At 32.3% G+C, this 14,783-nt stretch overlaps 1 protein-coding gene across 1 annotated transcript in view; it reads left to right on the top strand.

Moving 5' to 3' along the window:
• Positions 1-11,891, top strand: part of LOC111695786 (metalloreductase STEAP4) — a 21,923-nt gene extending 10,032 nt beyond the window's left edge. Inside the window, exons 5-13 of the mRNA XM_023465227.1 lie at positions 2,183-2,356; positions 5,008-5,119; positions 5,529-5,741; positions 7,254-7,429; positions 8,153-8,231; positions 8,531-8,717; positions 10,190-10,294; positions 11,485-11,579; positions 11,756-11,891. Of these exons, the coding sequence (XP_023320995.1) occupies positions 2,183-2,356; positions 5,008-5,119; positions 5,529-5,741; positions 7,254-7,429; positions 8,153-8,231; positions 8,531-8,717; positions 10,190-10,294; positions 11,485-11,579; positions 11,756-11,890 (1,276 nt within the window). The 3' untranslated portion in view covers position 11,891. The remainder of the gene's footprint in view (positions 1-2,182; positions 2,357-5,007; positions 5,120-5,528; positions 5,742-7,253; positions 7,430-8,152; positions 8,232-8,530; positions 8,718-10,189; positions 10,295-11,484; positions 11,580-11,755) is intronic.
• The last annotated feature ends 2,892 nt before the right edge of the window (positions 11,892-14,783 follow it).

Raw genomic sequence — 14,783 nt, 5'->3', positions numbered from 1 at the left:
TATATATAGTATATATAGTATATTATTATATATCTAGTATATCTAGTATATTATTATATATATAGAAATATAGTTCTATTCTTTCCGGCAATTTTCTTGCCTTGTCACGTGAAAATAACATGAGTTCACACAATTTTTCAAAGAATGACATGAAATTATTTTTTCTTTCGTCGCGGTCTTATATTTGATTATAAGTATTTGAGGGGGTCTTTGAAATCAGTTTCTATGGAATAAAAAAAACAGCCAACCAAAGACGGTAGAATAGTAGTAGATAGGGCAATAGGAATTTATCCGAATAGTGTGTACACTCTGTACACTTTTATATGACGTCATTGGCTGCAGTATTAATTGTTTTAAATTCAAACAATCAACATTAAAACTTTAGTTTTCAAATAAATTAAAAATTGTGGAAAAATAGCGACACGGTTATAAACTTCTAAATTTGTTTTAATCAGTGATAGGATAGGATGCTCTCCTGCTAAAATAAAGCTAAAATTATGATTTTGTTATGCATCTCATTTGTATGAAAATAGCAAATGTTTTAAAATAAAATTTGCTAGATGTATAGTTTTGAAATAGTCTAAAGCAGAATTTTAGGCCAGTAATGGGAGCAAGGCCCGAAAAAGCCAAATTATTTTTAACCAATTACATTACAATCTGTTTTAAGATAAAGTTTATCTAAAAAGATAATAATGCATTTTTAACGGCAAATTATGTAAAAAACGAAAGTTTTTGGTGATGGAAATTCCTAAAAAGTTTTAAAGTCTTTTTAAATTATAGAAAAGACGACATTCTATGGCTTCTTATTGAACCCAATTGAGGCGTCTGGTTTGCGTATAAACCCAATGCTTACTCTTCATATTACACATAGCTCTTTGCAGCCGACCATGTTGTTTGTTATATTTTATTTTATAAACTGTTCAAGCATGAAAGTGATCTTGTTAAACCTGTCTCTTTGTCTGGCCCGAAGAATGACGAAGGTGTTTTCTTAAATTATTTACATTTGTAAATATGTTCCCCTGAAATTGGGGCCTCTTGAGTCTCTAGTCTCCTGTATTCAATGACAACCATCTTTATTTTTGTAAGGATGATGAATTCAAATATCCAAAAATAATACTTCAAAATTTTTCTGAAAAAGGCGTCATATCTTTATACAGTTTGCAGTTTGTCTTTTTGTCTGTTTGTATTATATAAACGTCAAAACTGCTGAACTATATTACTATTTACTATTTTCCTTTTTCTAGCCGCTCTGTTCAGCTCAGAATTTATCTTATCATGTCCCAAAATACATTTTTAGTTTGATTGAACAAACTCGAAAATCTTCAATATAATATAACAAGACATTCATATATATGTTGCCTATTTTCGGCCAAACGGCTGGACCGAATGGGCTGACATTTTTTGTGGACACTGCAGATGGGTGGCCTGGGGGTTTCTACGGCAAAAAAAAAATTAAATTCTTGAAAATCCGCGAATTGTTTTTCAAAAATCCGCAAAATTTGTTTCTTCTTTGTTTTAAAATGTAAACAAAAAGAACATGTTCACAATTTAAATAGAAGATGGGCGCGAAGCGCCTTTAATTTCTAGTATTGAATAAACCAACTTTGTTATTATGCCTGATTCACATCAGTGGTCTCTAAGTCTTTATCTGAACATCTATAGGAATAATATCGCCCTTATTCAATTTAAAAAAGTATTTAATTTTGTAATTAGCATTCTTAGTATTAGCTTCGTAAAATACTCCAGTCACTTTTAGTTTTATAGAGAAATTAAATTAGAAATTATATTTTTTTATAAATCAATTAGATCAAGGTTTTCAGAGCTTTGATTTTATGCAGTATAGATTAAAGATAGCTTGTCTTGCTAATATCATCATGATAGCTATACCTAAACATGTTTTAGATCTCTGATACCAGCTGGAGTGAGTAGTATAGAGATAGCTTTTCTAACTTTTATGATATCATCATATGATAGCTATACGTAAACATGATTTAGATCTCGATACCAGCTGGAGTAGAAGTGAGTAGTATAGAGATAGCTTTTCTATCTAATATCATTATATGATAGCTACACCTAAACATATTTTAGATCTTTGATACCAGCTGGAGTAGAAGTGAGTAGTATAGAGATAGCTTTTCTATCTAATATCATCATATGATAGCTATACCTAAACATATTTTAGATCTCTGATACCAGCTGGAGTAGAAGTGAGCAGTATAGAGATAGCGTGTCGGGCTGATATCATCATAATAGCCATACCTAAAGGATTCTATCACACCATCCCAGCACACCTTCTAACAGACAAGATTCTAGTAGATGTCAGTAACAGAACTGCAATACGGAATCCTGAACCTATGTAAGTATCAGAACCCCCACCCCCCTTTACCCTCCAGTAAAAAAGTGTGTTTATTTAGAAAATTGGAAATTCCATGATGTCTTCAATTTAAGATTAAATATCATGAGTTATGTAAGAAAAAATAAAATAAACTTTTTTGAGCAATAAAAACGGTAATTGTCTAAATATATTGAATATGAGTGCTGCGTAAATTAAAGGCGAATTTTAATACTTTTTTGATCTAAAAGAAACGGGTTGCGAAGATATAGAGATAAAAATCATCAGTTTGCAGCAAAAACTCAGTTCCTTTTCCCAAAACCTGTTCTGATTTTTGTTGGTATTTAAACTTTTTCCTTAGACCTGTTCTTTTCAAAAGTTCAGGCTTAAGATGATAATTATTTTAAATATGTATTGGTTTAAAAAAAGGATTTAAATGCTTGTTAATACTGGAATAATTAATGGGACTGTCTGATTAATTTCCAATGACCCTAGCTGCATTAAATAGTTATTTGCTTGTATTATAAACATTTATCAGAGTTGGCATTAATAAAATATCGTTTTTATAAAACTATTGTGTAATTTATCATTCTTACTTACTTCATAGTGAATTTGATAATAAACGTGCTATAAAGTAATAATCATGCTATAAATTTAAATTAGCAGTACTTTATACGTGTGCTATAAAGTTTTGATTGGTTCCCGGATTTTTTCCAAAAAATTTAGGATATTTCCGAAGTATTTTTTACAAACGTTTCATAAAATTACCTATAACACTATTATTTTGGTACGACGTGCTATAAAGTTTTTGTACTTAAATTTTCTCTATATCTCGAAGGTTCTCGCATTTTAAGATTATATTTTGTCCCTCGCTAAAGCTCGGGACAAAATTAAATCTGAAAAGGCTTAAACATTATTGATAAAGTAAAAATTTCTGTCCAAAAACTTTTTGACACTGCGAACCAAAATAAACAGTGTTATAAGTAGTTATTTAAAACTTAAACAGAGATTATTTGTCAATGTCCTTCCATGCTTATGCTAAAACTCATTTAGGTAGAACCAAACAGATTCTAGTACAATAGATGGCAACGTAGAATTTGTAAACTCTCAGTACAGCTGTTTTCTGACGTCACAAGAGTCAATTCAGTTTTTGTGTCTGACAAAATTGTCAATAACAGTGATAATTTTAGAATAAAGTGCTTATCTTACAGTAAAATAAGTGCATTTTTACTTTATTTTCTGTTTGTACACTTTTATTTAATCTTGGAAAACATGTCAACTAATGGGAGAAAATTTCGTTTTCCTTGTTATATTTGACACTTGTGACGTCGTGTATAATTGGTCCATTTCTCTGTTGCCACCTATTGAACTTGATGATCTATTTAGTTAAAACAACCGCAATGAAAACTAATCAATTTAAAGCGAGAAAAATACGGACATTTTTAATCAGATAAATGTTTAAGGGTTTTGAATCGGACAGATTCACTTAAATAACACAAACAGTCCCTTTAACAAGGCCCCAGCATGAAATGACAAAATTATTTTTTAAAATACTGGTTTTGTCAATTCTGTAAAATGTTTTTTTAAATAACTTAAAATTCTAGAAATAAGACAAATTTTATATAGTTTCTATAGAATCACTTACTTGAAAAATACTTTTTTATTAATCCTTTTCAAAATTCCTAGTTTTCTGCAATTCTATGAAAAGTATCCATAGTTTATTCTTGATTTAAAATAACTTACTTCTAATCTATTAAAATATCTTAGGTTTTAAATTTTTTGAAAGGAATTGAGTTTTCGTCACAAACTCAAATTTTCTAATCCCTAAATATTTGCAACCTGATGGTAAACATCTTTGCTATTAAAACTTAGATTATTTGATCCAACATAATTAATAGTTTGAAATATGTAATGTCTACGACTTTAGATTGCAAAGATATTGGTTTCAGAAAAGTGTGTGGCAAAAACTCAATTCCTTTGAATTTTTTTTTATTAAATCCTTTTATTTTTTGCTAACCTTTGAAAATATTATTGCAGTTGTAAAGAAATATTTTTAGTTGTTTGTTATTAATCCTTTCTAACATCCCTGATTTTTATCAATCCTTTCTAATGTCTTTGATTGTTATCAATCCTTTCTAATATTCTTGATTTTTATCAATCTTTCTAATATCCTTGACTGTTATGGATCCTATGTAACATTCTTGATAGTTATTAATCCTTTCTAATAGCCTTGATTGTTACCAATCCTTTCTAATATCCTTGAATGTTACCAATCCTTTCTAGTATCCTTGATTGTTATCAATCCTTTCTAATATCCTTGATTGTTATCAATCCTTTCTAATAACCTTGATTGTTATCAATTCTTTCTAATATCCTTGATTGTTATCAATCCTTTCTAGTATCCTTGTTTTTTATCAATCCTTTCTAATATCCTTGGTTGTTATCAATCCTTTCTAATATCCTTGATTGTTATCAATCCTTTCTAATATCTTTGATTATTATCAATTCTTTATAATATCCTTGATTGTTATCAATCCTTTCTAATATCCTTGATTGTTATCAATCATTTCTAATATCCTTGATTGTTATCAATCCTTTCTAATATCCTTGGTTTTTATCAATCCTTTCTAATATCCTTGACTTTTATCAATCCTTTATAATATCCTTGATTTCAGATCCCAAGCTGAGTACTTGTCAAGCTTGTTCCCTAACTCCAATGTGGTGAAAGGATTTAATGTTCTGTCCGCGTATGCTCTTGAGTCCGGGGGTATCCAAGGGAGTAAACAGGTAAATTAATTTTTAAGTATTTAAAGGAACTGTATACTTTATTTAACATGATTCTTCATGATCATTCATGAGAGACCTTGGCTCTTAACATTGACATGCATAGCGATGGGAAAGTTCCAAAATTTTAAAACGGTATTCAGTAAAAGTTTTTTTATTAAACCACTCAAAATTTACATAAGAGAAAAACTTAACAAAAAAACGATTGTTTTTTCAATAACTCTTCTCCTAGGGTCAAACTTTGGCATAGTGAAATGAAATCGACTGTTTATAGTTAACAATTGAAAGATGTGCCCACTGATCAACTCGCGTTTTTTTAAAAATTTAAATCTAAAATTTTTTTTGATCTATCAGTCAAAAATTTATATAATTATTTATGACCTTTTATGATCTTGGAATGCTTTTTCTTCAGGTTTACATCGCTGGTGATTCAGCTGAGTCTAAAGAGAAGGTTTCAGATCTGGTTCGAGGAGCAGGGTTTGTTCCCGTAGATCTAGGAGCTCTCACTGCAGCTAGAACAATAGAAGATATTCCTGTTTCCGTGTTCCCAGCATGGAAAGTTCCTTTCATCCTCAACATTATTCTCTTTGTGTTCCTATACGCTTTATCATTCGCTAAATTCCAGGTATTCAAGTTTATAGAGTTGAGATAATAACCAAAACAATGAAAGGAATTGAGTTTTTTGTTACAGACTCAAATTTTCTATATCTATGCAACATGATAATGTAAACCTTTTATATTTATCATTTGTACTAGTAGAATTCATAGTTTGAAATATCAAAGGTCTACAGCATTGTGTTCTGAAGATATAGGGATTAGAAAATCAGAGTTTGTGGCAAAGATTCAATTCCTTTATATCTGATTAAGGAATTAAGTATTTGTTACAAACTCAAATTCTCAAATCCCTGATGGCATATAAATCTTTGATATTTTAAACTTAGATTATTTGATAACGGAGTTCATGTTCATGTTAGCATGCTTTAAGACTGTAAATAAATATGGGTTTTTCAGGTACTTAAATAAAGTCCTTCTGTGGTTTCCAAATTTTCTGAATGTCCAGAGCTGAGAACTTTTGAATGGTGGATATCAAGATTAATGCTTTATCCACTCTTTTTCTTAATCTCCAGATTAAATAATGCTTGTTCTCCTCTTGTTATTAATCTCCAGATTTTTTTAACCAATCTGTATTAAGGATATCACATTCTAAAGTTTTCAGTTCAGGTTGGTTTTTGTATACAATGAAATGTTGAATATGTAGATGCTTTTTAGACTAAAATTTTAAAATATAGGGATTGTTTAGATGTCGTCTTTATATTCAACAGTTTTATTTTTGTAATCTATATTGTATACTAGAGTGAGAACACCAGCGTTTTCCCGCGCTTGGTAGTAAATCACAATTTTAGCTATTTTTTCCTTTAAAAGTGCAGGACCCAATAAACTTAGAATTAAGGGTGGGAGAATTTGGCAGTTTTTTGATAAAAATGGACAGATCCTTTCACCATGTGTCTTAAAAGTTTCTATAATAAAATGCAAAACAAAAATGTAATTTTTTTTCTCAGTTACAAATTCATGCAGCGCAATCACGTTTTTCTTAAAAGTTATTTTTTCAAAATATGTCGATATGGTTACTAAATACCAACAAATCCGTCTTGAAGCACTAAATTCCAAAATGTTAAATCATAAAAATCGGTTAAAAATTGAATAAGTTATAGGCAAAAATAAAAGTTTTTTGGTCCTAAATCCACGAACTTTTTTGTTTTGTTGTACACAAAGAGAACGGGTTCACAATTAAAATAGGAGATGTCCGCGAAGCGCCCTAAAAGCCTGGTTCAATATTTTCAATATATAGAACAGTATAGAAATTGATTGTTTACATGTAATTAAATTTTTGTCATGTTGTTGTTAAAAGTTTAAAGCTTATCAAATCTTAACAAAATCTACTATAATGGAAATTAACTTAATTAAAAGAAATGACTTAGTGTTTTTATTCTAAAGCTGACAGCATGGTCTCCCGAAACGGAAATTCTTTAAACATTGCATAACAAGATTGTAAAAATAGCGGCCATCTTCTTTATTTTTCCAAACCAAACATCGGAAACACAAAACAAAATGGCGAATTTCTTAAATTTCTTTCCAGATTTGCTGGCCTCTTACTTGGAGTGAAACGTTTCTGTGGGAGTTATGGAATCATATTCCGATGGATAATATGAATAAAACACTGGCTGTTCACGCGCTGGTCAGCCTAGCACTCTGCTATCTACCTGGAGTCATTGCTGCCTGGGTTCAGATCTTCAGAGGGACAAAATACTCAAGGTTTGGTTTACAAAATATAATAAAATGAGAACCAGAAAACTGTGAAATATGGAAACGTCATTAAAGCTATACTTAAGTGTATATTTGATGTTGTAACAAAGGAGATAGTTTAAATACCAACTTACAGTCGTCTTCGTTTATATCTATAGAATAAAGACAACTTTAAATTTTGATTTTGATTTCTACCAAGCTTTCAAACAGCATGGATACACATAAACATGGAAAGAAAGAAAAGCTGTCAATTAACAGCTTAGCTCTTCCTATCTAAAATCTTCTTATTCTAGAGTTTTCTGGTTCTCACTGTAGCAAAATATTAAGCCACGTTGCGTCATAAAAAGACAGAATAACACGTGTATATAGAATTTAATTTTTAAAAGAATACTATATTTTTATACGCATAGAGGAAAAAACTGTATAAGGGTTCAAATCAAAAATTGTGTTTTGCAGTCAGAAAAAAATGAAAAGTTTGCTAAAGGAATTGAGTCTGCCATTTTCTAATCCCTATCTCTTTGCTTCCCAATAGACGTAGACCAGAGATATTTCAAACTTTGAATTAAGTTGGATCGAATAATTTCACTTGCAAAGATAGGGATTAGAAAACTTGAGTTTGTGGCAAAGACTCAATGCATTTGTAGCTAAAAATTGCCACATAGAATTTGTTGTACATTTTTGTAAAATTGTTAAAAATCAAAAATCTAAATAAATTTATTGTTTTAATTTCAGATTTCCGAACTGGTTGGATAAATGGTTAAAGATGAGAAAACAGCTTGGACTCCTCATGCTTTTTGCTGCAGCTATTCATGTTAGTGTCAAATACGTTTATAAAATTTAAACCTTCTGTTCAAGGATGACGGAGATATTCTTATTTTTCTGGCTGAAATCCAGGAAACATGAGGTGACATAGTGTTTAGACAATTCCCAGCACTCTTTTTTCAGCTAGAATACCTCCGATATCCTAATCACACAAACCTTATTAATCGAATATTACTCTAGTAGTCAATTGAAATTTAAAGGATTTGATTGATTGATAAACTAATTATAATAGATTCTATACCGTTTTTTATTTTTCGGGAACACTTCCTTTAAACCCTGATATTCTAGGCCTGTATATCGGTAGCTATAATGTCCCCACAGTATCAAGGAGTGGTATATGGAGAACCAGAGGAAGCATTTATCCCTCTCATGAAGGGTGAGGGGTGGGGACCCAAGACCCTTTCTTTAAATAACACTGTTAAAATCTACGGAACAGAGAAGATGGACTGGAGAGGAGAATGTTTTCTTATAACAGGTCATTCACATTTGTAATTTTTTTATATTAGAGTAATAATTTGCTTACCAACCAGATTATATCTCTTTATATACAGGGTTACCCATAACAGATGAGACGACTGTAGGGAATTTATACTGTTTCTTTATATTCATGATTGCCTGCAACTATAAACTTTTTGCTTTCTTTGCCAAATCACTAAATCAGCTATTTAAAAGTCACATTCAAAGCAGAAAACTTAATTTAAACTTGAAATTGTCATATTTGAAGAGTTTCCAGTAAAACTATTTGCTTTCTAACGTACACAAAATACGCGTACATTTGTAACGTACATCAAATACACGTACATTTGTAACGTATATCAAATACACGAACATTTGTAACGTACACTAAATACGCGTACATTTGTAACTTACATCAAATACACGTACATTTGTAACGTATATCAAATACACGTACATTTGTAACGTATATCAAATACACGAACATTTGTAACGTACACAAAATACGCGTACATTTGTAACTTACATCAAATACACGTACATTTGTAACGTACATTAAATACACGTACATTTGTAACATACATCAGATACACGTACATTTGTAACGTACATCAAATAAACGTAAATTTGTAACTTACATCAAATACACGTACATTTGTAACGTACATCAAATACACGTACATTTGTAACGTACATCAGATACACATACATTTGTAACGTAAATCAAATACATGTAAATTTGTAACTTACATTAAATACACGTACATTTGTAACGTACATCAAATACACGTTCATTTGTAACGTACATCAAATACACTTACATTTGTAACGTACATCAAATACACGAAGATTTGTAACGTACATCAAATACATTTACATTTGTAACGTACACAAAATACGCGTACATTTGTAACTTACATCAAATACACGTACATTTGTAACTTACATCAAATACACGTACATTTGTAACGTACAACGAATACACGTACATTTGTAACGTACATCAAATCCACTTACATTTGAAACGTACATTAAATACTCGTAGATTTGTAACGTACATCAAATACACGCACATTTGTAACGTACGTCAAATACACGTAGATTTGTAACGTACATTAAATATATGTACATTTGTAACGTACATCAAATACACGTACATTTGTAACGTACATCAAATACACGTACATTTGTAACGTACATCAGATAAACGTACATTTGTAACGTGCATTAAATACACGAACATTTGTAACGTACATCAAATACACGAACATTTGTAACGTACATCAAATACACGTAGATTTGTAACGTACATCAAATACACTTACATTTGTAACGTTTATCAAATACACGTACATTTGTAACGTACATCAAATACACGTACATTTGTAACGTACATTAAATACACGTATATTTGTAACGTACATCAAATACAATCGCTATAATTGCTTAAATATTATGAATTCGAAATCATCGATATCTTTTTGTAATCAGGAGTTTTTGGGTTTGGTTTGGTTGTTATCCTCGGGATATCTTCTCTTCCTTCTGTTACACAAACCTTGTCTTGGAAGGAGTTTCAGTGGATTCAATCCGGTCTAGGTGAGTTTTCAGGGGTTTAAGGAGTTTCAATCCGGACTAGGTCAGTTTTCAAGGGGTTTTGGAGATTCAATCCGGATTAGGTATTTGCAGGGGTTTTTGGAGATTTAATCTGGACTAGGTCAGTTTTCAAGGGTCGTTTAGAGATTCAATCCGGACTAGATAAGTTTTCAGGGGTTTTAGGAAAGTCAATCCGGACTAAGTGAGTTTTCAAGGGTTCTAGGAGATTAAATCTGGACTAGGACAGTTTTCAATGGTTTTTGGAGATTCAATCCGAACTAGGTGAATTTTTAGGGGTTTTAGAAGATTCGATCTGGTCTTTGTGAGTTTTCATGGGTTTTAGGAGATTTAATCCGGACTAGGTTAGTTTTCATGGGTTTTAGGAGATTCAATCCGGACTAGGTGAGTTTTCAGGGGTTTTAGAAGATTCAATCTGGTCTTAGTGAGTTTTCATGGGTTTCAGGAGATTTAATCCGAACTAAGTGAGTTTTCAGGGGTTTTAGGAGATTCCATCTGGTCTATGTGATTTTTTAGGAGATTTAGGATATTCAATCTGGAACAGGTGCGTTTTTAGGGGGGTTTTAGATTTATTTCAAAGTAGACTAGGGGTGCTTTAAGAGGTTTCAGGAATTTTAGTCTGAACTTCAGCTAAGCCTCGTTTTTTTTCAAGAAGTTTAGGAGATTCAATCTGGATTATGCTAGTTTTCAGGGTTCAAGGAGATTTAATCCGGATTAGGTGAGTTTTCAGGAGTTTTAGGAGATTCAATCCGGTCTATTGGTCAATTATAAAGGGTTTTAGGAGACTTAATTCAGTCTAGGTGAGTTATCAGGAGATTATTTCCGGTCTAAGTGAGTTTTCAGGGGTTTTATGAGATTAAATCCGGATTAATTAAGTTAGTTTTCAGGAGATTTAGATGACTTAATCCGCACTTTAGGTTAGTTTTCAGGGGGAGAAGATTTAATCCTGATTAGGTAAGCTTTCACGTGTTTTTTCAAAGATTTAATCTCGTTTTAAGAAGTAACAGCTGAGATTGCATTTATGCGCTGTGATTCTAATTAGGGGCTTTTTGGAAAAAAGATATTCATTAGCCATGAAAATATACAAGCCTGTGTCAATATTTGAAAAAAAGGTAGTTTTCTCATAATAAATCATAGATTCGTAATGATAAATGATTAATTAAAACATTTTCAAGGTTGGACTTCATTACTGTTTCTGTGCGCGCATGACATGTTCTACGGCTGGCCGTACATAAACGGACCGAGTTGCGGCATTCCTTCCTCCTTTCAGGTAAATGTCGTCTTTGATTTGAAAATCAGTTTAAATGTCGAGACTTTAATTTGTAAATCAGATTAGACTGCAAATCTTTCAAAGTAATGACATTTTATGAATTTTGATAATCTATTACCTAAAAACCTTTAAATTAAGATATTATACTATTTAAAATTATATTATATTATTTTTAGTATGCGCTCTATATTCCTGGATTAACAATACTTCTGAAGATTCCTCTCGTCCTCCCACCTCTCAGCTACTACCTGGATAAAATTAGAGCAGGATACGTCCGAGGTTCTAAATCAGTTTCTCCAAGTCAAGCTTAATCTTGGTATAGATATGTCCGAAGTTCTAGTTCAGCTCCATCAGACTCTAAGTTAACCCCAAAGTAAATCGAGCTGGATTGGTCCAAAGTTCTGATTCTCCAGGTCTGGCTTAAGTCAGGAGTAAATCAGAGCTCAAGATATGTCTAAGGTTTAGGTTTTCAACGTGTCGCTTAAAGCTGGAGAAAATCAGAGCTAAATTGAATTCTTCAGGTCAAGCAATTACAAGTTATAACTGGAGAAAATGAGAACTGGTTCCGTCTGAAATTCTTGTGATCCAAGTCCAACCTAAACCTGTAGTTTATATCAGAACTTATATCAGAATGTTTCAGTTTCTTTAAACAATTCGTTCCAGCAAGTTAAACTCAGTGAAGGGGTGAAGCGCTCCTGTTATAATAAAATTAATAAAAAAAATTTAGCAAAATCCGTCCAAGATCATATTTCTCCAGCATACCAATTCTAACTAAGTTCTTTCTTTCTTTATACGGGTTTCATCAGACACCAATTCAACGCCAACAAAGTATTTTCAAAATGTCGTCTTTTTTCAACTTAAATTTTAAGATATTCCAACCCCCTCCCGTAGATAAAAAAAACAGGGTTACCCATAAAAGATTCGACTTATGTGGGCGACTGCACTGTGAGACTTAAAAATCGTCTCATGATCTTTGAGATAATTTGCAGCACTCATTCCGAAACCAATTTTAAAAATAGAATTCTTGAATTAAATCACAAAAAACCAGCTCAGTCTGTACAAGTTGCAGTTTTGGTTTTATATTAAAGGGACTGTAAAGGAAAAATGAAAGGGGGTATAGGTCGAAAGCTGAGGTATATTAAATCTGAATGAAATCTCCGGTAATATCACATTTTGGAAATGGCAGGAGTACAAGGGCGTATACAGGGGGGGGGGCAGGGGGGGCAGTGCCCCCCCCCTAGACTTGTAAAGGGGGGGGCGTAGCCCCCCCCTAGAATTCTGCAAGCCTTACACACTTTTCAAATCTTAACTGAAGAGTGAAGAACACAAAAAAAATAAGTTTGCTTTTCATGATTATTATAAAAAATCAAAATTTTAAAATATATATAATTACAGTGCAGTGCTCATGCTGTAACCAAGTTAACCTCACCAACCTAACCTAATTTTAACTTTTAAGTTCACAGAGTACACAGAGTTTAGTTGGGTTCAGAGAACACACAGTCTGCATACATTTGTACAGCTCACACACTTTACATTATATGCTAGTCTTGTTTAGTAGTGATGTGATGTGAGTCTGTTAAAAGTTGCCGTTGTGACTGGTATCTGTGAATTGCTGACTAATAATTATCATGAAGCAAATACTGTTATTTATAAGCCTTGAGTTATCATTCATTCTTGGTTGCAGCAATTGTACTCCTACTTTTTTTCACAACAGAAACTTTTACAAGTCATAATTATTTTCTGGACCTTTGTACTTCTTTTCATCTCATAGAATTTAAGTTTAAGTTAAGTTTTTATTTTCAAAAATGTCTTTTACTATCTCTAGTTTAAATACTAAATATACCTATAAAAGTATAATAAAATGTCGATTTTTTAGAAACAATGCTTAGAAGGTAATTATTTGGACTGTATGTGTGCCTTTTAAGTATCTTATACTTATGCCTGATATCCAAGAAGCCAAGTGTTATGAATTTACAGTTCGAATTTTGCCCCCCCCTAGGAGCTCCTAGGGGGGGGCAAAAAAATTTTTTGCGCTTCGCGCAAATCTTGCCCCCCCCTACATTTATTTCTGTATACGCCCTTGGCAGGAGAAGGGGAATATTGGAATTATTGTATAAAAGATATGAATAAAACAACAGTAGGTTCCAGGTTGACGAATTTATCCGCAACTATTTTCATAGATCAAAGACGACTTTCAAGTTTTGTTCCGTGGGACACCCTGTATATAAAGGGAAACATGACAGTTGGTGAATGTTTAGAATGTTTAGAATGTCTTCTTCCATAATTTGTTAAGTTGATACCAAAGACAATAATAGAAATATTATATGGGAGTCATGTTGTAGTAAAATTGATAAACTGCAAAAATCCTTTAATTGAAAAGTGGGGGATCCTCGTCCTCTTATATCAAGCACAGTCCCTTTACTAAAATGAGCTCAAAGGAAAAGCTAGCCAGAAAATATCTCAACTCGGGTAAACTCAAACTACTTCAGTAGTGAACAAAACTCAGTTAAGTCCCAGAATGGGGATTGCCTCAAACTCTAATCTTCCAAATCCAACTCGAAACTACAAGACCTCAGAGTCTATAGACAGCAACTCCCTTTCTACTACAATCTATTCTCTTATCTTCAGTTCAATATTTAGAGTCTATGAATAGCTGATCACTACTAGGTTCACTACCAACAAGCTAGGAATATAGATGGTACTATACTGTTTATTTAGTCAAAGTATACAGTTTAAATACAGGTTAGCCCTGTTATAGACTACAAACTATGATAAAGTAGATTTTGTTTTATTACACGAAGAAAAGATTATAGAAGCATCAAGCAGTAGTAAATATTATTGTGAAGAAATATATCCCTGGAACAAGTAGGAAATAAGCTGGTAAAGTCAAGTTTTAAAACCCGTACTCAATAATTGTCTGCAGGTCCTGGGTTGGAATCCACCCCACACAACTGGTTGAATTCAAGGTCTAGGCTAAGACTTCCCGGTATACACCCAAATCCTTACATCCCCCTCAAGTTTTTTTATTTTGACTCCCCTCCCAAAATATAAAACTTCCCCTGAGGAAAAAGAAAATCCCCATGTTAAAGAAATCTGCGTCCTGATGGTGCTTGGAAAGATACGGTGGGAGCTGGAGTAGGTAAAAGAGGGGCGGATGTCTCCGCCTTCGGGTCCGCCTTTGGAACTTGCAACGGAAGTTCTTCC

Source organism: Eurytemora carolleeae, unplaced genomic scaffold (assembly GCF_000591075.1).
Source record: "Eurytemora carolleeae unplaced genomic scaffold, Eaff_2.0 scaffold76, whole genome shotgun sequence".
Taxonomy (NCBI): domain Eukaryota; kingdom Metazoa; phylum Arthropoda; class Copepoda; order Calanoida; family Temoridae; genus Eurytemora; species Eurytemora carolleeae.
Note: the sequence above shows the minus strand (reverse complement) of the source record. Positions and strands in the feature narration are given on the sequence as shown.